The sequence below is a fragment of the Acomys minous genome (assembly GCF_964271855.1).
Source record: "Acomys minous genome assembly, chromosome: 9".
In the NCBI taxonomy this organism is placed as follows: domain Eukaryota; kingdom Metazoa; phylum Chordata; class Mammalia; order Rodentia; family Muridae; genus Acomys; species Acomys minous.
Genome location: NC_140490.1, coordinates 116,061,059 through 116,081,884, shown reverse-complemented (window position 1 = coordinate 116,081,884; position 20,826 = coordinate 116,061,059). Strand labels below are relative to the sequence as shown.

At 41.0% G+C, this 20,826-nt stretch overlaps 2 protein-coding genes across 3 annotated transcripts in view; one reads left to right on the top strand and one right to left on the bottom strand.

Moving 5' to 3' along the window:
- The window catches only part of PTPRR (protein tyrosine phosphatase receptor type R), a 230,162-nt gene that overhangs the window by 126,844 nt on the left and 82,492 nt on the right, over positions 1–20,826 (bottom strand). The gene's annotated exons all lie outside the window — the stretch shown is intronic.
- Positions 11,676–14,708, top strand: LOC311605545 (transcription initiation factor TFIID subunit 7-like). The gene has a single exon (XM_084796181.1). It carries the CDS (start codon positions 12,248–12,250, stop codon positions 13,406–13,408), a length of 1,161 nt encoding a protein of 386 aa, XP_084652307.1. The 5' UTR covers positions 11,676–12,247; the 3' UTR covers positions 13,409–14,708.

Genomic DNA, 20,826 nt, shown 5'->3' with positions numbered 1-20,826 from the left:
CGGAGAACGGTAGAAAGTCCGTTAAACGCTGCTAACATCACAGTACAGAGTGACTAGATGTAGCCACGTGATCAGATGGGCTTTCACAGTGGGCCCTGAGTAAGGGTAGCCCTTCAGTTGAGACAGAGAAGGGGGCGTCTTTCAGTAGACTTCATCGCAGGAGGCGCTGTGTGACTGTGGAATGGGCATGCTGACTGGGGATGGGAAAGGTGGTAATAAATTCTATTTGGTCAAAGATATTGGCATGGATGTGGTTTATAATGGTGGAAAAGAATGAACAGGCAGCGAAGGTTGGATCCAAAGCATCAAATCTCATTAACAGGTCACGACATTTAATTTGATATTTTGTAAGTTCTGGGAAAACAATAAAAGTTAAATTATTTGGCACAGCAATAAAGATCCTTCATAGGTGAATCTCCAAATGTCTCTGTAAAGTCTCCGCATATAACTTTGTTATCAACACACAGATACATTCCCTTAGATACAGACATACCATAATTTCATCTGTCTAGTCTCTAAATATGATGTGCCACGCACCTCTGGAGTATCTGCCTGACTTGGCAGCTTACAATTCCTTTACCAAGCCATTCTGTCTCAGAAGCCCCAACTAAAATGTTACTTCCATTGAAATTCTTACCTGAAATCAGAAATTTCTTTTCTTTTTTTTTTTTTTTTTTGGTCTGTTTCTATGGCTTATTTATTACTGCCCTTTTAAATGAGTCTACATGAAAATATTTCCCCTTAATAAAACAACTTATGTACGCATCTGTCTTCCAAGAAAAGACAGAAGTTCTTTTAGTTTGTTTTAACATTTAAAGCTGAACGGAATTGAGAGTTTTATTGAAAACTAAAACTTTGCTTTTACAACCTGCCTGCATAACCGGGTGTGATCACCTAGCACAGGCAGGCACCGGAGGGCATTCTGATTCTTCCTTTTCCCTAAACACTGAAATACATGAAGAGATGTGGCTGCTAGTTTTTAGCCATAGAGAGAAAGCACAAAGTCAGAAGGCATATGGCAAAGATGGCGGCGTGAAGGAATGGGGCATGGTTAACTACTGAGTCTAATCAGGGCTGCTAACTGTAGACTTCTTCTTCTTCTTCTTTTTTTTTTTTTTTTTTGGTTTTTTGAGACAGGGTTTCTCTGTGTAGCCTTGGCTGTCCTGGATTCGCTTTGTAGACCAGGCTGGCCTCGAACTCACAGCGATCCGCCTGCGTCTGCCTCCCGAGTGCTGGGATTAAAGGCGTGCGCCACCACGCCCGGCTTAGACTTCTTATATGCAAGAAATTAAACGTTATTTCATAGCCTCTCTTTAATTTTATGTCTCTTCTTATGGAGTATTTTTCTTATTGATATGATGTCCCTGACCAATTTATATACTGTTCTTAAGTATAGTTACCATTCTGTATAACGGATTTCTCAAACTATTTCTTCTATGTAGAACTGTATCCTTTAACCAACATTTCTCTTCCCTCATACAACATACTTACACATCTTTAACAACGGACAATAAAGTTTTATTCAGTAAGTTTTTAATTCATTCATGGAAAGTTTCAGATAGCGTCGTCTTTGTACTTAAGCTCTCAATACACTCAATATAAACCAACAATAAATGCCAAATGGATGGAACCTGATTTCACCTACTATTCAAACCAATCCAGCTAACAGTGATAGGGAAAAAGTGAACAAGACAGCTAAGGGGACTATTTACCATTTCATGTTAGTATATTTTTAAGGATTCTATAAAATCTTCTAAAGGATTTTTAATATTTTTGTTGTTATTTTGTCTAATCTTGGACAAGGCTGAACTCTGAATGTTACTGGGCTAATTTTCACTTTATGTAGATGAACTTTGGGAATGGAAGACACATTTGTAGTTTGTTTTTCTAAGGTAGTACACAAAGAAAAGATAAACAACCATGTACAGCCAGATAAATACAGCTGTACTTTTCCACTGATGTCATCGTGTTGGACTTTTCCCCTATAAATTTATTCAGGTACGCTTGTCTACCATGAAGGTCCACCCTGAAGTTATTTTTAGTAGCTGTGTCCCAGTAAAAACCTCCTTGAAAATTAGTAAGTGACTGTGGCGGTTGGGGTGAGATGACTCACACTACAGTCAGATTTTAGGATTTGGTCTGCAGGAGACATTTGTTAAATGTCTACTGGTGGACTGCCTGGTGTATTTCTAACACCAAGCAGTAATATCAACAACATTTAGTCATTCGGATGTAAATGATGGGGGCTGGAAAGATGGCTCAGAAGTTAAGAGTGCTTGTTCTTGCAGAGACCTGGGTTGGGTTCCCAGCAGGCACGTGGTGGCTCATAGCTATCTGTAACTCCAGACCCAGGGCATCTGATGCCTCCTTCTGGCATCAGTGGGCTCCAGGCATGCACGCCGTGGCCATCCATACATGCAGGCAAAACACTGATACAGATAAAATAAATTAAAAAATGACTATCACTTTCAGAGAACTATTTTCCCTAAATGTTTATGTATATGCCAAAATAAAAGGTAAAAGATTAGCATACATTAACTTTTTATAGAATGACCATTTAACTTTTAAACGATTACTTTAGAATCAATTCTGAAATGCCACTTTCCCAAACACTGAATTAATGAGCAATGCTCTTTTTATATATAATAAATAGAAAATTTATGCCAAAGCTTAGGTTGCGTAAGACACCCAGAGATAGAATATTTCTCTAGGAACATAGATAGCTTTGTGAAAAGAATAAGAACGCTGTGATCAAAGTGTACCTAGCATCTAAAGGATTATGGGAACCTCAGTGCCATGAATATTTCTTTTCTCTTAAGAAAATAGCACAATTATGTGTCTGTCTTTCACATACAGACAAAGGACCTCAGACAATTATTTCTAAGATATCATGGGGAAAAAAATCAAACTTAATTGAATACACTGTGGCAGTCCCACAACTGCACATCTTGTCAGCATTAACGAGGATTTGATTTAACTGACTACAATTCTAAAGGTTAACACACATTAGCAAATGTGCAGGGAGGCGTCTAAGAAAGTCAGTGTGCACTCAGGTATCATTGTGGTTTCTCGGAGACAATGAAAGCAGTGGGATGTAGAATCACTATAATAAAAACCTCTCATCAATAAGACTACAAGACAAAAGTGCCTCTTCAGCCTCGGCGTCTTTAGAAGCTTGCATTTGACGGACTCAACCAGAGTTTCTCAGCCAACTGACAAGGAAAGACACTCTTCTGAAATAATAATTTCATGGGACACTATGATAAACTGACAGGTGCCAACAGAATATGACACTTTCTACTTCTAGTTTGTGTTGATTTTATGTAAGACGTTCAATAAACATGTTCCCAAAATCTGAAACTCCCCAGACAGCTTCAAAATCAAGACTAAGATGGGTAATATTCAGTCTGTTGATCAAATAATTCAAAGTATGCATTTATAATTTTTTTGTTTGTTAGGCTTTCCAGAGCCACCAAAAGGCAGTGCTATATCAATTAAATAAGTGCTCCTAATGAATACCCCCTTAGGTGCACACTGATTTCCATGCATAACATGGCAATTCATTTTCTAAACCACATTCATACATTTTCCCTGAAACTCAAAGCAAATTTAGGGCAGGGTATTTCTTTGGTTATTAATAGGAATATTAGAATTTTCTAAGCTCTTTGCATGTACAAGGTCACTGAATTATTCTCCTCTCTTCAGGACATACTCAAGGTCATAAAATGTAAGCAGCAGACACAAGAGATAACCTTACTGCTAGAACATTCTGAGGCCTTGTACACAGATTTTGTGACTCCAAGCAACTCAAAACTCAATGGTTTTATTTAACATTGACTGATATTAATAAGACCTTATTTGTTTAAGATGCCTCATCAGGGGCTGGAGAGATGGCTCAGAGGTGAAAAGTACTGTCTGCTCTTCCAAAGGTTCTGAGTTCAATTACTGGTAACCACCGCCATCTATAATGAGATCTGGTGCCCTCTTCTGGCATGCAGGTGTACATGCAAGCAGAAAAAAATAAATCTTAAAAAAAAAGAAAAAGAAAAAGATGTCACATCAATTTCCAGCTTTCTTCACTCCAATCAGAAACTCCTCAGCAGTTGTATTGTTCAATGGGGGCTGTCAATCTGATCTGTTGTTCTACCGTGTTCTAAGACAGTTAAATTTTATTTTTCTTTCCAGCAGTTAACCTTTACTGGTCAGATTTCTTCTGTTCTTCTCCCCTCTTAGGAGAGCCACAAAATCTCAGCGGTGTTAGATTAGAAGTCAGTACCCTTCTAAAACCCTGCGTAGTGGGAACGTCATCAGTAGAGTGCATGAAAGACACAGTCCAGCCGTGTGTGAAAATGACAGTGGGTACCCATGCTACACTCCAAGAGGGCTGCTTCTGAGGCGCACAGGGGCACAGTGTTCCAGCACACAGGCGCTTCTGTGAGGCATTAACACTGATTTACCAACCCATGTGGACTACTTATAAAAATGCTTTAGAGAGGGGAGAAAGAAAAATGGCCTCGCCTGCTCCCTTCCGTCTCTCCCAAGGATACCATTCATGTTCTGCCCTGTGATCCACTCTAGTAATATTGCAGCCCTTTTACAAAGGACGGCTGTAATTTCCCTACTCCTCATCTCCCACCTGAGAGGCTGCAATAACAATTAACTATTAATGACAAGAAGCAAATAAGCTTTCTTTTCTCGCTCTGAACTCAGCTGGTACCTTGAGAAGGAGATCGATATTGTTGATCTATCAGGAGGGGATCGTTTTAGGCTTAAGAAAAACATGTTCTTCAGAAAAGTGTTCTGTACATGGAATCAAATTCATTTGTGATTTTTACATTATTATTGCAGACATATTTTCATTTTTACCAGTTGCACTCATTAAAATCTTCATGGAATAGAGTCAACAATGGGAAAATTATATCGCTGTGAACTCAACTCTGAGTTTCTTTGTGTGGTAATTTAGCTATTCCTGTGTGTGTGTGTGTGTGTGTGTGTGTGTGTGTGTGTGTGCGCGCGTGTGTTTTACGTGTTCATGAAGGTGTGTACATTTGTGAATGTAGATTCTCATGTACGTGTACGACCAAGGTTGACCTTGGGTATCCACCTTAGTTTTTGAGACAGGGTCTTTTGCCCAGTCTCAGGCTCATTGGTTTGGCTAGATACGGCTGCCTCTGCCTCCCAGTGCTGTGATTAAGGAAGTATACTGCAGCTCCTGGCTTGTCGTGTGGGTGATGGGTATCTTTAGGATCTTATGCTTGTGCCAGTGGGCACTTTACCAACTAAGCCATCTCTCCAGCCTTCTAATTTAGCTATTCTTTTTTTTTTCTGTCCACAAATCAATATATGGATATAAAATTAATTTTAAGTTTTAGAGTCTGGGGAAAAGAATATTAGTGCATTCTTTGGTACGATGTGCTAAAATTTAGATGTGTAAATCTCAAAGTTGAAAACCATGGCAGGCTCCAAGATCTCTTTTGCCACAATGTATACCTTAACTTTTAAAATAGAGGCAGTGTCAATGAGGTACTTTATTTTTTCCAAGTCCGTATATTCACCATCTTGTTCATGAATTGTGTCACTAGACTAATCTCATTCAAAATGTTGACATTAAATGTATAAAAATGTTAGACTTTGGGGCTGAAGAGATGGCTCAGCGGTTAAGAGCACTGGCTGCTCTTCCAAAGGTCCTGAGTTCAATTCCTAGCAACCACATGGTGGCTCCTAACCATCTATGAGATCTGGTGCCCTCTGCTGGTGTACATGCAGGCAATACACTGTGTATATATGATAAATAAATAAATCTTTAAAAAAATGTTAGACTTAAATGAAGACTACTAAATTGGCAAAAACTTCTAAAAGACAAAATACATTTCCTTTGTGTGTGGGGGGGGGGGGAGAGAAGAGAAATAGAATTTTTATTCCTTTTGCCCTTCGTACTAATTAAATTTGTTCCATCTTTTGACAGCTGCATGCATGTATATAATACATTCTCATTGTTCTCATCCGACCTCCTATGGACTTCCCTGCCTCGCCCACCCTTCTTCCCTGCTAATCTGTTTCCCACATTCTGTGCTTTGGTTTGTTTGTGACCCGCCATCTTTGACCAAGGCCCTCTATGTGGCCATAGGATTGGAACTATGTACTGGAGCTGGGTGGGGTTACCGGTTGGTACGACAGAAGACTATGGCTGGCTGTCTCTCAGAGACCCTCAGTACACAATACTCCATCAATGATGGTAGACCATGCTGGATCCCCCCCATCATCCACAACGGAGTGTTGACAAGGCTTATCCTGTGGGGGCGCCAGTGTAACGGAAGCTGCTGAGACTTCATGATTACAACTATCAAATTGTATCTGGGGGACATTTCACATGTTTTCTCTACCTTTTGGACCTTATATTCTTCCCCCCCCCCCCCTGTTCTGAAATGCTCTCTCATCCTGAGAGAGTGTATAAATGTCTTGTTTATGGCTAAACCCTCAGTTGCCACTTATTCTCAGTGTGTTAGGCTGCTGCCAGTCTCTTCATTCATCGCTGTTCATTGCAAAATGGGGCCTCTCTGATTAGAGCTGAGAGTAGTATCGCCCAGAAACACAAGCATAGGTACCTAGAAGGCAGTTTGACAATGTATTTATTTAGCTAAGCATCAGTATTTTCCTCTCTCCTGAGATGCATTACAGCCCTGGGCCTGGGTTTTTGACAGGGTTTATTGTACCAGACACATGGAACCTCACGCAGGATGAGCCTCACACCGAGTCTGAGAGCAGTCGGTTAGCCCCCAAACAGTCATGCCCCTGGTGCACATGCGGGTGTGTCTTGCTTGGCAGGTTGGTATTGCGGCTCATAAATGTCACACCTGGGAAAGCCCAGTGATGGGCTTTCTTCCCCCGCAGACTACCTTCTCCCGTGCTGAAGCAGCCGCCCAGCAGGGAGGAACTTCCCATCTCAATTCCAGGCAGATTTTCTCAGTATCTTACAACCACAGTGTGTGCAAATGATAGCGTCTTATCATTTGGTCCTGGCAGGCAACCAAGCGGAAAGGCAAGCATATCTATTATTGGGGGCTTGGAACCTCCATGGTGAGCAACTTCTATGGAGGCATCCCATACACAACACTGAGAGTTTTGTGTTGTTTTGTAGGCCCTCATTGCGACTAGGAACAGCATTTACCTCAGCCTTGCAGGGACTCTCCCTTCAAACTGTGACACTTTGCTAGATGTTATAGTACAGTAGGTTTCCGTTTAGGCCTTTCCTTCTCCCCTTGCTTGTTTAACACTCCTTCATCTCCACAGCCCACTCATCGTCTTAACCCTTTGTGTGCCATCAACACGTGCCCTTTCTACTTCCATTTTATCTGTGCCCTACTGTCTGTGCTTTATTAAGTCTCCCCTCCTGTCTAATTTCCTGGCTTAGAATCAAACTGTGGTGTGGTCCCACCGACAAAGCATACAAAAGTAGATTAAAAGAACTGAGTTGCTTTTCAGTAACTTAGTTACGTGGAGAAGTATGAGATGTAAGAGGATATCAATTGTTCATCCAACACTATATGCTCAACTCTGACAGCATGTACATACAAGCAACATTACATGGACATGGCTATACACACTACATATACAGTATATGGTTGTATTTATATGTTTAGAAACACAAACACACATAACAATTTAAAATTGATACATTTGAGAGATAACAAGCAGGATGTTACATGGGAGAGCTGAGAGGGATGAAAAGAATGGGGAAATGGAAAAAAGTAAGTATAATAAAAATTGTTTTAAGTATTTTTATTTTTTAAATGGTGGCCCATGGGTAACAAAGCTCAGTGATAAAGGCCCTTACAACCAAGCCTGTTGATCCGAGTATATGATCTCTGGGACCCACATAGAAGAAGGAGAAAATCAACTTCCATAAGGTGTTCTCTGACTTCCATAGGCATGCCTGGTATGCTCAGGCACACACACACACCTACACACACACACACACACACACACACACACACAAACAAAAGAATCTCACCTACTTATTAATCTACCAACATTTGTTCTAAATATCAGCAAAAGTGCATAAGCTCTGCCTTCAAGCTGTGAATAATGTGGCTATTTTCTATGTGTTATCACCGAAGCAATTTTATAACTGCTTGACAGATGCTTACATAGATTTTTAGCTGGTTCTTCCCTGTTTCTTTATCACATTGCTTTGGAAGTGAAATTACAACTAATTTAGGAGGATGCTCTTTCCTGAATTATCTCCATCTTTTCAGTGTGCAAAATCCTCTTCTCAAGGAGGACTGGGTGGGTGGTATTGCCTATGGTAAAAATAGTTTCCCACTTAGTCACTTTTTTTTTAGCTCATCATTCTTTATCCCTAGCTCAAGTGTTTCCTGCAGCTTCTTATCCAGAATTTCATTACAAATGATAACTCCCACTATCATGCAGCGGCAGGCAAATATTTATAAGCACACTTGAAGTGAATAAGTACATACCAAGAAAATGACTGAGGTGCATATGCAAATGTGAAAATGAATGAGCATTCCTGGGGAAAAATGAACTTTAAATAGGTCTATTACTATAGTAATCTCTACCAGAAAACAATAGACTAAAACAGGTAATAAAGCACCAAATAATTCAGTCCTGAAGGCAAGTACTGGGCTGAGGACAGCATGGCACAACGGGCATGTAATATGATCCATTAAAGAATGAAGTCAGTACAAATGTTATTTTTTTGTCTATTCTCATTTGTGTTTTTAGAATTTTCTTCTGGGTTAAATTTTATATCTGCATAAGATATTAATATGTTATATGCTATATAAAACTACATATCTTAGTCACTGCTCTGTTGCTGTGAAGAGATAATATGACCAAGGCAATTCTTATTTTTTTTAAAAAAGCATTTAGCTGGAGGCTTCTTTCAGCTTTAGAGGCTATAGTTTATTACTGTGATGGCGGGGAGCATGGCGGCAAGCCCATAGGCTCTGGAGCAAAATCAAAATGCACATCACATACTTCCAACATACAGTGGTACAGAATATACATTACCGTTCCAAAAAGAGAGGAGAGGGACCCTAGTGAGGAAATACTGGGCCAAAGCCAGATTGGAAATCAGTAGGACAAATTGCAAATTCTGCATTTTTTTTTTCACGTTTGATGTCAATTCAGAATTCCATCTCCTTCCAGCCTTATTGACAGCAACACACTTCTTTCTCTCTCTCTCCGTCCTGTTTTTGCAGCTTTCCTTGGCAGGTATCCCATGGATCTGGCATCTAAAAAAAATCTTGGGGTCTCTAACACAATGCAGGCCTCACAGATTCACACTATGGCCTCTTAAGACCTGCATGTAGGGAGAGCCCTGCCACACGCCTGACCTCAGTGGCTTTCCTTAGTCACACAGAGAGATTCCACAACCCTTTCTAGCATCCTTGACTCCGAAGACAACCATGTGACCAAAGTTACCTCTGCTTGGTGGGCTAGACCTTGGCCCTCCTCACCTTCCTGTTATTCAGTGTGTGTGTGTGTGTATGTGTGTATGTGTGTGTGTGTGTATGTGTGTGTGTGTATGTGTGTGTGTATGTGTGTGTGTATGTGTGTGTGTATGTGTGTGTGTATGTGTGTGTGTGTATGTGTGTGTGTATGTGTGTGTGTATGTGTGTGTGTGTATGTGTGTGTGTGTATGTGTGTGTGTGTATGTGTATGTGTATGTGTGTATGGATGTGTATGTGTGTGTGTATGTATGTGTGTGTATGTGTATGTGTGTGTGTATGTGTGTGTGTGTATGTGTGTGTATGTGTGTGTGTATGTGTGTGTGTGTGTGTGTGTGTGTGTGTTTTCTATGTATCATCACACATATTATATAATAAAAATCTGACTGTATGACCCGAACCTTTGAAATTGTAAGAGTAATTTCTACTTTTAATGACGCTTATGAACTGATGAGATCACACGTGGTTGTACACACTGGAGTGTCAGCACTTGAGAGGTATCTTCAGCTACTACATGGGTATGTTGAGGCTAGCCTGGGCTACGAGATCCTTTCCTTTCTCTATTCCCTTTCTTTCTTTCTTTCTTCCTTTTTTTTTTTTTTTAAAGATTTACTTATTATGTATACAGTGCTCTGCCTACATGTAGGCCTGTAGGCCAGAAGAGGGCACCAGATCTCATTACAGATGGTTGTGTTGTGAGCCACCATGTGGTTGCTGGGAATTGAACTCAGGACCTCTGGAAGTGTATGTAGCCTGTGCTCTTAACCGCTGAGCCATCTCCCCAGCCCTCTATTCCCTTTCAAAATGATTATTTTATCTCCTGAATTGTGATGTTTGAGTTATACAAACTCCATAATATTGATTCAGATTTTTTAAATTAAGGATTATAGATAATTCTATTTTATTAACCCCAGCTTCTTATTTTTGTGTTTTTGTAGTACTCATAGATAAGTAGCTGTTAATGATCAGTTTATTTATTGCTTGTCTCACCAAGAACAGTGCTATCGTAGGCCTTCTAAATTATTTGCACTGCTGTGTGGATGAGCGAACACCATGAATGACTACTATACTGCTTTTTACCTCACGACAGCAGAAGGAGAAACTAAGGCTACTCAAAAATCCATTTAGCAGCAGCACATGTTTAAAGCATTTGTGTAGCTTGTCCGCATTTGATATATATGTGTGTGTGTGTGTGTGTGTGTGTGTGTGTGTGTGCGCGCGTGTCCTTAAAAATTAAAAAATTTAAAACTTAGAGGTAAAGAGCACTGGATGTTCTTCCAAAGGTCCTGAGTTCAATTCCCAGCAGCCACATGGTGGTTCTCAGCCATCAACAATGGGATCTGGCGCCCTCTTCTGGTGTGCAGGCACACATGAGTCATAACACTATAAATGATAAATAATAAATCTAAAAAATAAATAAGAGTTAAGATATATAAAAACTGAAACAAAAACTCATGTTATTTATAGACTGTCCTCATTTTCTACGGAAAACAACAATAATAAACCCTGCTGGACTGTAGATCTTGCTGTTTCTCCCTGTCTCCCTTTTCTTTCTCGATGTAAAGCCCAGTATAGAAACAAGTAGACACTACCATTTGGGCAATAGCATTATACTTTTAGTTTCCAGAGGTTAGTGGTTGTTCTTTGATGATGAAAAGAGAACTCTGTATTCTTTTTTTTTTTTTATCCAACACCTGGGGCTGTTTAGGGTAAGGACTCACTGTGCCATGTCTACAGTGACTAGCAAACAGCTCCCCGTTTTAAATATTTTTACTTTTTTTTTTTTTTTTAGTTTGGCATTTATAACTTAAACCATGATTAAGAATTTAAGGTCCCCACCCCTTTCTCCCATGCGTGGCCTTTGGAACCATGGGCGGCAGTTTAGATTGGGACATCTGTAGCACTGAGCCCAAGAGCCTCCTGCCTTTCTATAAAATACCTGACAGGCTGAGACGGGGTTGGGCAGGGGTGGGGGTGGGCGCATGGCGAAGATTCCAGTAGTATGCACGCATGCGGGCAGCCCCGGCCAAGCTAGCGGCTCAGGGGGCAACCGAACACACGGCATTGTTTATCGTATAAAGCGACAAACAACAACAACAACAACAACAACGAAAACGCACACAGAAGAAACCCTAAGCAACCCTACGACAGCCGAGGGAGGGTCCCCCGCTAGGGACAAAAATAATCCGCGCTTTAAACGCTTCGGGTTTTCCTCGAAGGGGGCTCGCGACCGGAAGTGCCCGCTCGGCGCTTGGTGGCACCCAGGGGAGGGGGCGGGGTGTCCCCCTTTCCGAAGTAATTTCCGGCCCACGTGCGGAAGCGCGTGTGTGCACTGCGTCGAGGCTCGCTGTCGTCCGTCCGTCCGTCAGACCGTTAAGCGGCTGCCAGCGGTGCGCGGAGGCCCGGAGGACCGCGGGGGGCGACTCGGGAGGCCGTGGAGGAGGAGGAGGACTGTGACTGAGGCGTGAAGGAGGCGTGCTGAGGTACGTGGAGGCCGCGAGGCCGCCATCTCCGCCATCGCCGTGAGGCGACGTGAGGGGGCACCAGGTGGCCGCGGCAGCCTGCCGAGGTGTGAGGAAGCCATTGGAGGCCAGAGGCCTGCCTGGCGGTGTGTGAGCACCCAGGGGCCAGACTTTGACAGGACACAGTCGGGACAGAACCCCGCCCCTGCCCCCCCAGGCCTCGCCCTCGCGGAGCCAGCGCCCCCTGCGCCCCGCACTTCTCCCTTGTCCTCCCGGGATCAGGTCGGCCCCAGGCCGCACAGCCTCACTGCAGAGATGGCGCGAGTAGGCCAAAGCGCCAAGATGAGTAAAAGGCAAGAGGAGCCTTACGAAGTTGAGAACCAGTTCATACTGCGTCTGCCCCCGGAACAGGCCTCAGCTGTCAGGACCATCATGCGGTCCGGAAGTGCCGCCATGAAAGATAAACTGAAAATTGACTTAAACCCCGATACGCGGCAGGCCGTCGTTCAGGTGGACAACGTTTCGCTGTCCGCCAGACTTGTCGATTTGCCTTGTGTCATTGGGAGCCTAAAGACTCATGACAGAAAAACTTTTTATAAAACAGCAGATATTTCCCAGATGCTTCTGTGCAGTGCCGAGGGTGACCCTCACCCGTCCCCAGAAGAACCGGCGGCTTCTGCGGCTGGTGCCTCTGCAACGGCAAACAAAAGGGAAACAGAGAAAAAATACATTTGGAAGCACGGCATTACCCCACCACTTAAGAACGTCAGAAAGAAACGGTTTCGGAAACCAACCAAAAAGCCCTCTGATACGAAGCAGAGTGACAAAAGCTGCAGTGGCTACATTAATTCCAAAGAGGTGGAAAAGGAAGTGAGGAGACTGCTCCGTTCAGATATTGAAGCCATCAGCAGCCGATGGGAAATTGTTATTGAGGATGAAACCAAGGCAGAGGAGAGTGAAGTCTGTATGCCGGTGCCCTCCGAAATGGGCGGCCATCATATCTCATCAGAAGGTGCTACGTCTCAGAGCACATTCCGTGAGTCCAGCAGTGATGATCAAGAGAAGAATGAGAATAAAGATGAGGAAGAAGAGAAGAAGGAGGAGGAAGATGACGAAGATGATGATGATGATGACGACGACGAGGAGGAAGAGAATGAGGAGAAGGAAGATAATGCTGAAGAAGATATGGAAAGAGAGCTACAAGCCAAGTTTCTTGAGTTTAGCTTGTGTGAAGCTAATGAAGATTGCAATTCAATAATTCTGGGAATTCAGAAGCTTATTGATTACAAGGAAAAAAAGCTCCAAGAGATTCAGGGCAAAGCACGAAGACAGAAAGATCTCCTCAGAAAATTGGAAAACCTCACCCTCAAGAGTCACTTCCAGTCTGTGCTGGAACAGCTCACGTTACAGGAGAAGCAGAAGTATGAGCAGATCATCTTTCTACAGGAGCAACTGAAATATTTTTTGAAGAAGTAAGACTTTGAATCCATCATCCAGACTGAAGACTTGGTGAAGCTGTTTCCCTCCCGTTACCTTATCTTGAATTAACTTATTTTGTTTCTTTGATCATTTCACTAGTTGCAGTGTTTCAAGTCCTGTAGAAAAGGACAGTATAAAAACGTGATAATTTGAAGGTTCCCAATTGAAATGGGACTTGGCTTCTCTTGGTTAATTTGAGAATTCCATGTATTGGTTCTCTGTTAGCTGTGATTAATAAAGGGAGAAAGTCTAGCTTATAAGGCCCTACAGCTAGTTTGCATATGTTTATACTGTTCAACTAGTTGCTATAGCATAGAAAAAAAGCCAAAAAATTTTCTATGTAGTGTCCCACACCTGTAATCTCAGCATTTGAGAAATTGAGGCAAGATGATTCATGAATTCAAGGCCAGTCTGGGCTACATAGCAGCTTCCAGGATACACTGGTTTATATAGTTCTGCCACAAAACAAAGAATCAATAGTAGATTCTATTAAGGTAAAGGCTGCTTTCCAGCTCAGGGATTCTTTTCCTTTGTTCTTTGCTTATGTGTAACTTATTTTTGTTAACGGGTTAGCAATTGAAGCATAGATCTTCTCATTATTATTGTAAGTCTCTCTATCCTAGCCCTAGCAGACAAGATCAGGAAAGCCAGATGCCTGTAATGTCTATGAAGACTACCTTAGCAATGCTGGGCTGTTAGGCAGTGTTGTTTTAAAGCTTTATAGTCTATGCTCGTTAAGCAAAAAGTAAATTCTTTTGAATAGAAATAAAAGATTCACTAAAGATTACTCTGTTGTATTGTTTTTAAACATAGTAATGCTCAGTGGGCTGAAAAAACAGAGTGACAGTTGAAAATGCTTATTTCAAGAAATAGTGGAGTGTCCCACACAGTATAGAAAATATATTTCAGAAAATACATTTGTCAGCAGCACTTGATACAGGCGCACAGGTGTGGATCTTACTATATCACTCTAGTTACTAGGAACTGTTTATAATTGTCTGGATTTAATGACACATACTGCTTTATTCCCTACCAGAATGTAAATTTGTGTTGGAACATATGTGGAACACACACACACATACACACACACACACACCAATGTTTCAAGAAACAGACAAGGGAGAAGTAAGAGAGGAGAGGAAGGTATGAGGAGGGAGGGAGAAAAAAGAGACATTGCATAATACCAATAAAAGGCAAAGTAGATACTCTTGTGCTTTTAAGAAACTTTGAAGCCATTTAAAACCAGTCATAGAAAAATATTAAAATTTATAATCTGGCAAATTGATAATATGGAGAATGGGAGTTAAGATTTAAGGATTAGGAATCTATATTTTAAAATGATTTTTAAGTTATAGTTGGTTAATAGCTTTTTTCATTTTATGGAATGTTTTATCGAGATTCTATATCAAATCACCCCAGAAGTTACATGTTGAATAAAATTGAAGGAATTCATTTTATTGGTAGCTTGTGAGATGGCACAGTGGATATAAAAGCCCTTCATGAGCGAGCATGAAGACTTGAACTCAAATCAAGGAGCCAGGTATGGACCTATTACCTTAGCACTGTGGGGGAAAAATAAGAATTTTGAGGATTGTTAACTGAAAACCTGCTTGAGCAAGTTCAGTGATAGAGCTTGCCTCAAGGGTAATGTTGAGAGTGAAAGTGCTTCTCTGGCTTCTAGCCATGCATGTGGGCACACACCCATGTACATGTGTGAGCATTTATCACAGCACGTCCAGCACACACAAATTTCAGAAAAAGTGTTACATTAAGTTACAGAAAGTCAAAAGACAATTTTTTTTCATTATTAAAAAAGACAGTCATCTCTAGCCCAATTTGACCTCAAACTCACAAGATCAGCCTTTTAAGTGCTGGGATTATGCCTGAAACAACCGTTTGGGGTGTCGTTTCTCTACTTTTTAGTGGGAAAGGTGCTCATTTAAGCTTATAACTTGATTTGATTGTACAAATAGATATTTAGCAAGTATGCCTGTATTGGACACTTACAATGAAGTATGAACTCCAATGTCAAGGAGGCTGCAGGTAATGACATTAACCATACTAGTCAGATTATGTATATATAGATTTTTATTTTTATCTTAATTATGTGTCTATGTGTAGATATACACATACAGGTACCTGAGGAAGTGGTAATCACTGGCCTGGAGCTGGAGCTACAGATGATTGTGAGCTGTTAGACATACATGTAGGGAACAGAGCGAGGGTCCTCTTCAAGAGCAGTGCATGCTTTTAACAACTGAGCTCTTATCTCCTTTTATTTAAAAGTATATTTGGGATCACAGGTAGAGTCAAATTAGCATAACACAGCTTATTAGCTATGAGTTGAGGGGTTTCTGGGAAACATCAAGTGTCATTTCAGTCTTAAATTTGTTTTATCTTGCCTGCGATTACTGTTACAGAATCCAAGATCTTATAAGATGCAAACACTGTCCTCATGGGGGAGCAGGGGATTATTTATGTAGTTCTACATATGTATAATGTTTAGAAGAGGATTTTTAAAGAAAAGGCAGTCGGAGAAGGAAAGGTGCAATTAAGAAATGGAATGGAGCCAGGCGTGGTGGCGCACGCCTTTAATCCCAGCATTCGGGAGGAAGAGCAGGCAGATTGCTGTGAGTTCGAGGCCAGCCTGGTCTACAGAGCGAGTCCAGGACAGCCAAGGATACACAGAGAAACCCTGTCTCAAAAAAACCAAAAAAACAAAAAAACAAAAAACAAAACAAAACAAAAAAAAACCAAGAAATGGAAAAACTATGGAGCCCTGGAATAAATAAATGTAGAGGCTATGAAAAGAGAGGTGCTTAAGAACACTCATTAGCTCTTATTGATCTACTTTTGATAATTTATATTAGTACAGTGGCATTAGCAGTATAATAATAATAATAATAATAATAATAATAATAATAATAAAAATAACAACCACAGCAATAATAATAATGTATACTGCCTGTGTTGTGGGTCACGTTAAAGCTATTTTCTGAATTAAGCATAAAGTGCATCTCTCAGTTTGGGCAATCTAAGTTTGTGGGATATAAACAAACTGTTTTGAAAGTGGTGTGTGTGCGCGTGCATGTGTGCATGCGTGTGTGTGTGTGTGTGTGTGTGTGTGTGTGTGTGTGTGTGTGTGTGTGTGGTCTCATAATTCAGAAGGGCTTAGAATTCAGGCTGACACTGAAGAACTCATGGAACTCTCTGCTTAGCCTCCCAAGAGCTGGGATTATAATTGTGAGCCACAAGCCCTGGTTACTTTTTAAAAATTTTAAAATGATTTTAAGTAGATATTTATGTCAAGAATTAATAATATTAAAAGATTTAAATGATATGGAATAAATGCCAAAGCTTTAAGGGAGTCAAACTGTCTGCAACTGCAACTTTGTAGGAATATTTTTAATATATGTATCAACAATAGTGATTCACACCTATAACTTATTTTTTCTTTATTCTCTCAAACAGTACATTCCAACTGCAGTCTCCCTTCCCTCCCCTCTTTCCCCTTCCCGAGTCCCCTTCCCACCTCCCCTTCCCCTCAGGTCCACTGCTTCTCTGTTTCCCTTCAGAATAGAGCAGGGTTCCCATGGATATCAGCCAAACATGGTATCAACAAGACTAACACAGACCCACAGACCAAGTCTGGATGAAGCAGCCCAGGCAGAAGAGTCAGAGACACTCCCACTCCCACTCCCACTCCCACTGTTAGGAGTCTCACAAACACCCCAAACTAAACAACCATAACATTTGTGCAGAAGGCTTATCACGGACCCATCCAAGCTCCTTGACTGCAGCTTTAGTCACTGTGAGCCCCTATAAGCCCTGCTTAGCTGATTCTGTGTGATTTAAACCATTTAAATGACCTGCTTAAGGTCACTATTAGAAAGCAGTCTTGTTTTGTCACTGTAGGATGTAATAATGTTCATTAAGCTGAGGAAACTGAACACTGAGAAGGAATCTTTGACATTTTAAAAAATTCTTTGGGAATTGTATACAATGATGCATTTTGATCTTATTCATCTTCCACTTCTCCCACATTCACTCTCTTTCAGCTTCATGTGTGCATGGGTTTTATATCTTATTAAATCCAATTTGTGCTGCCCACATACTCATGGGTCTGGAGCTTTCCACAGGAGCATAGTTGACCCGCCAGGACCCATACCCTAAAAGAAAACTGGAATTCCTTCCTCTAGAATGCAATTGTCAATAGCTTCTCAACTAGTGTTAGGAGTTTGTAAGCCTCCCAACTTCCAAACTGAAATTTTGATTGACTTAATCTTGTGCAAGTCAACTGCATCTGAACTCATGAGTGCAGTGTCCTGTAATGCCCAGGAGACTTTGTGTCACTTTAGCCCAGTGTCTGGTTCTTGTAATCTTTCTGACCTGACCCTCTTCTGTGATAATTGCTGAGCCTTTTGTAGAGAGGTTGTGATAGATGGCCAATGGATGTGATTTGTGGTAAGGACTGTACAGACACTTGTTCTCTGTGCTTTGACAAGTTGTGAGAAACTTCTCTGATGAGATTTGAGAGTTGCACTAATCAATGGGTATAGAGATATTGCTTTAGAGAGTAGTTTGATACCAACTAGTAGTAGCAGTTTTACCCTTGGGACCTATGAACGTTCCAATTATGGATCTTGGCAATACACAATAGTAGGTGTTTCTTGAGGAATAAGTCTTAAAACCAATCAGAAAGTCATTGGTTGGTTACCCCTATGACATCTGTGGCATTATTCTACCCATGAATATAACTTGCCATATGGTCATTATTGTAGCTAACAGGATTTAGAGCTAGGTAATACTGTTATTGATTGTTTTCTACCATGAGCCTGCATTGTACCTTTTGGTACCATCAAAGGTAGCCAGCATAGAGGAAGCTTCCTGGTCAGTACCAACTTGGTTTCATCTTGACCAAACTTATGAACTCTTTCAATTAGATTTCCTCTCTGGGTGTTATCTTCAGCCTTCCAAGTCAAAGTTTTACAAGAAGTCTATGATGTTGATTTAGAGAAGCTCCTCTATCTTGGGTATCTGTCTAATCACCTTCTGTACCGGATCAAGTTCTTCATCTTCTACCCCTGGTGTCTATATAGTTAGTTTGTGTCTTAGAATTTCTATTTTGTGCAGAGACACCATGGCCATGGCAACTCTTATAAAGGAAAACATTTGAGTGGGGCTAGCTTGTGGGAAGCATGGTGGCACACAGACAGTCCTGGTCCTGGAGTGGGAGCTGAGAGTTCTACACCTGGATAGGCAGCAAACAGGAAGAGTGTGTGAGCCACTGGGCCTGGCTTGAGCTTCTGAAACATCAAAGCCCAACCCCAGTGACACCCTTCCTCCAACAAGGCCACACCTACTCCAACAAGGCCACACCTACTCCAACAAGGCCACACCTACTCCAATAAGGCCACATCTCCAATAGTGTCACTCTCTATGAGCCTATGTGGGCCATTTTCATTCAAACCACTATAGTCTGCCTTTAACAAGAATCCTTGTAAGTCAGTGTAGCAATACTCCAACAGATAATTACACTTGATGTCTTATCTTTGTCACTTTCTAGACCATCACTCTGTGATTGTTTTGTTGTCCTTAGAGTTGAGATTGATTTATCAGCAGTTCTAACACCTATGCAGGTGTCCTCTATAAAGTCTTCACAGTTCCTAAAATTGTTACAGTTTCTTTCCTTACCATCCAAAGTAAATGTCACTGGATGGGAAAATTACCAGGCAGTTGTCTGTACAAGACTGTCTTCTTCAAAAAAGTGTTATATGTACGAAAACTATTTGTCTATATAATTTTTAGTTTTTTTAATTAATTTATTCTTGTTATATCTCAATGGTTATCCCATCCCTTATATCCTCCAATTCTTCCCTCCCTCCCATCTATATTGTTTAGATAAATGCAAAGTATGCTTAAAATGGTCATTACTTCCAATAACTTGATGTGAGACAGTAATAGGTTTGACATGCTGAGAGCTGGCAGCAAGGTAGTCTGCTTGGAGCCTAATCCAGGAGGGAAAGCAATAAGGATGAAGAACGTAGATATTGACATGTCTGATCTATGTGGCTAACATGCAGGGCTTCTAATTCCAATAGAGGAAATCAACCCTAGAGGTTTAGGGAAGCTACTGTAAAAATAAGTATTACTCAGCGCCAGGATATACAAGGCTGTGGCATCCAAGAACTGAAAGAGAAACAAGGGAAGGCTGCATTTAACAGCTGACGTTTTAGCATAACCCCAAAATAGAGAAAACAGAAAATGACTGAAAATATAGACCAACTGTAGTTATCAACTGGAGTCCCTAAAAATGTGTGGTAAAGACACTAAAGGTTTATGCATATATAAAAAAAGGGAGTTAAGTTTGCAAAACATGTTTAAAAAAAAAAAGATAATGCTTCTTTGTGACAGAAATAAACAACCTACTCTGCCAAGAGGAAGACAAGTGGAAATTAATGTCAGAACCCAGGCTTAATTCTTTCTCTGATTCAAAAAACCCCTGAATTTTTATGTTCATGAAAAACATGTGTCCTGCACTGTAGAAGCTGAGCCAATTATTGGTTTATTCATAATTTTATGTCTCTGGTACCAGACACCGTGTGGGGAAGCAGCCAAGGGCCAAGCAAAAGGTGCCAGAATTCTGCACGCAATTAGATGGCAAGCCAAGGAGGCCGCCTGCCTCCCAGGTCACAGATAAACAACTCCTCCCACCTTCCAGACAGGCACTGAAAGAGTACAGAGGAAGGAAACTAACTGAATCCATCTGTGACTAGGAAGGCAGGATTTTCAATAAATGCTCCCCAAAGAAAGCATTTTAAAATGCTCTTTTGACCATTTTTCAAAAGGCACAGACTTTATGTACCTATGAATGAAGTGTCCTCTCATCTCATAATCCATCAGTCCTGGGAAGTTTTGTGTTAATACAATTAATGCCATGGGGCCTGGCTGGCATGGTGGCATATGTCTGCAATCTAAACACTGGGAAGGCTGATAAGAACTGTAAATTTGATGTATTTTTAGCTGTTAATTTGATTCATTTTGAGCATGTGTGTATGTGTGTGTGTGTATGCACTCATGCAATCATGTAGTTAATCTTTGAGTGTGTGTGTGTGTGTGTGTGTGTGTGTGTGTGTGTGTGTGTGTGCAGTCATGCAAGCGTGTAGTTAATCTTTGGGTATTCCCCTAAGGCTCAATTCAAAAACTAAAACAAAACCAAATATTTGTGGACTTAAACATTTCTTTCTCTTAAGCTTTCACTTTGCACTCCTCACTAGCAACACAAAGCTCACACATATGTGCACACACATATGCACAATTATCACTTTGTAAAACTCATAGAAAATACTATGTACCTCCGCAGAGGTCACTTACCCCCACTTTAATTTTTTAAGAATACTGTCTCATGTAGCTCA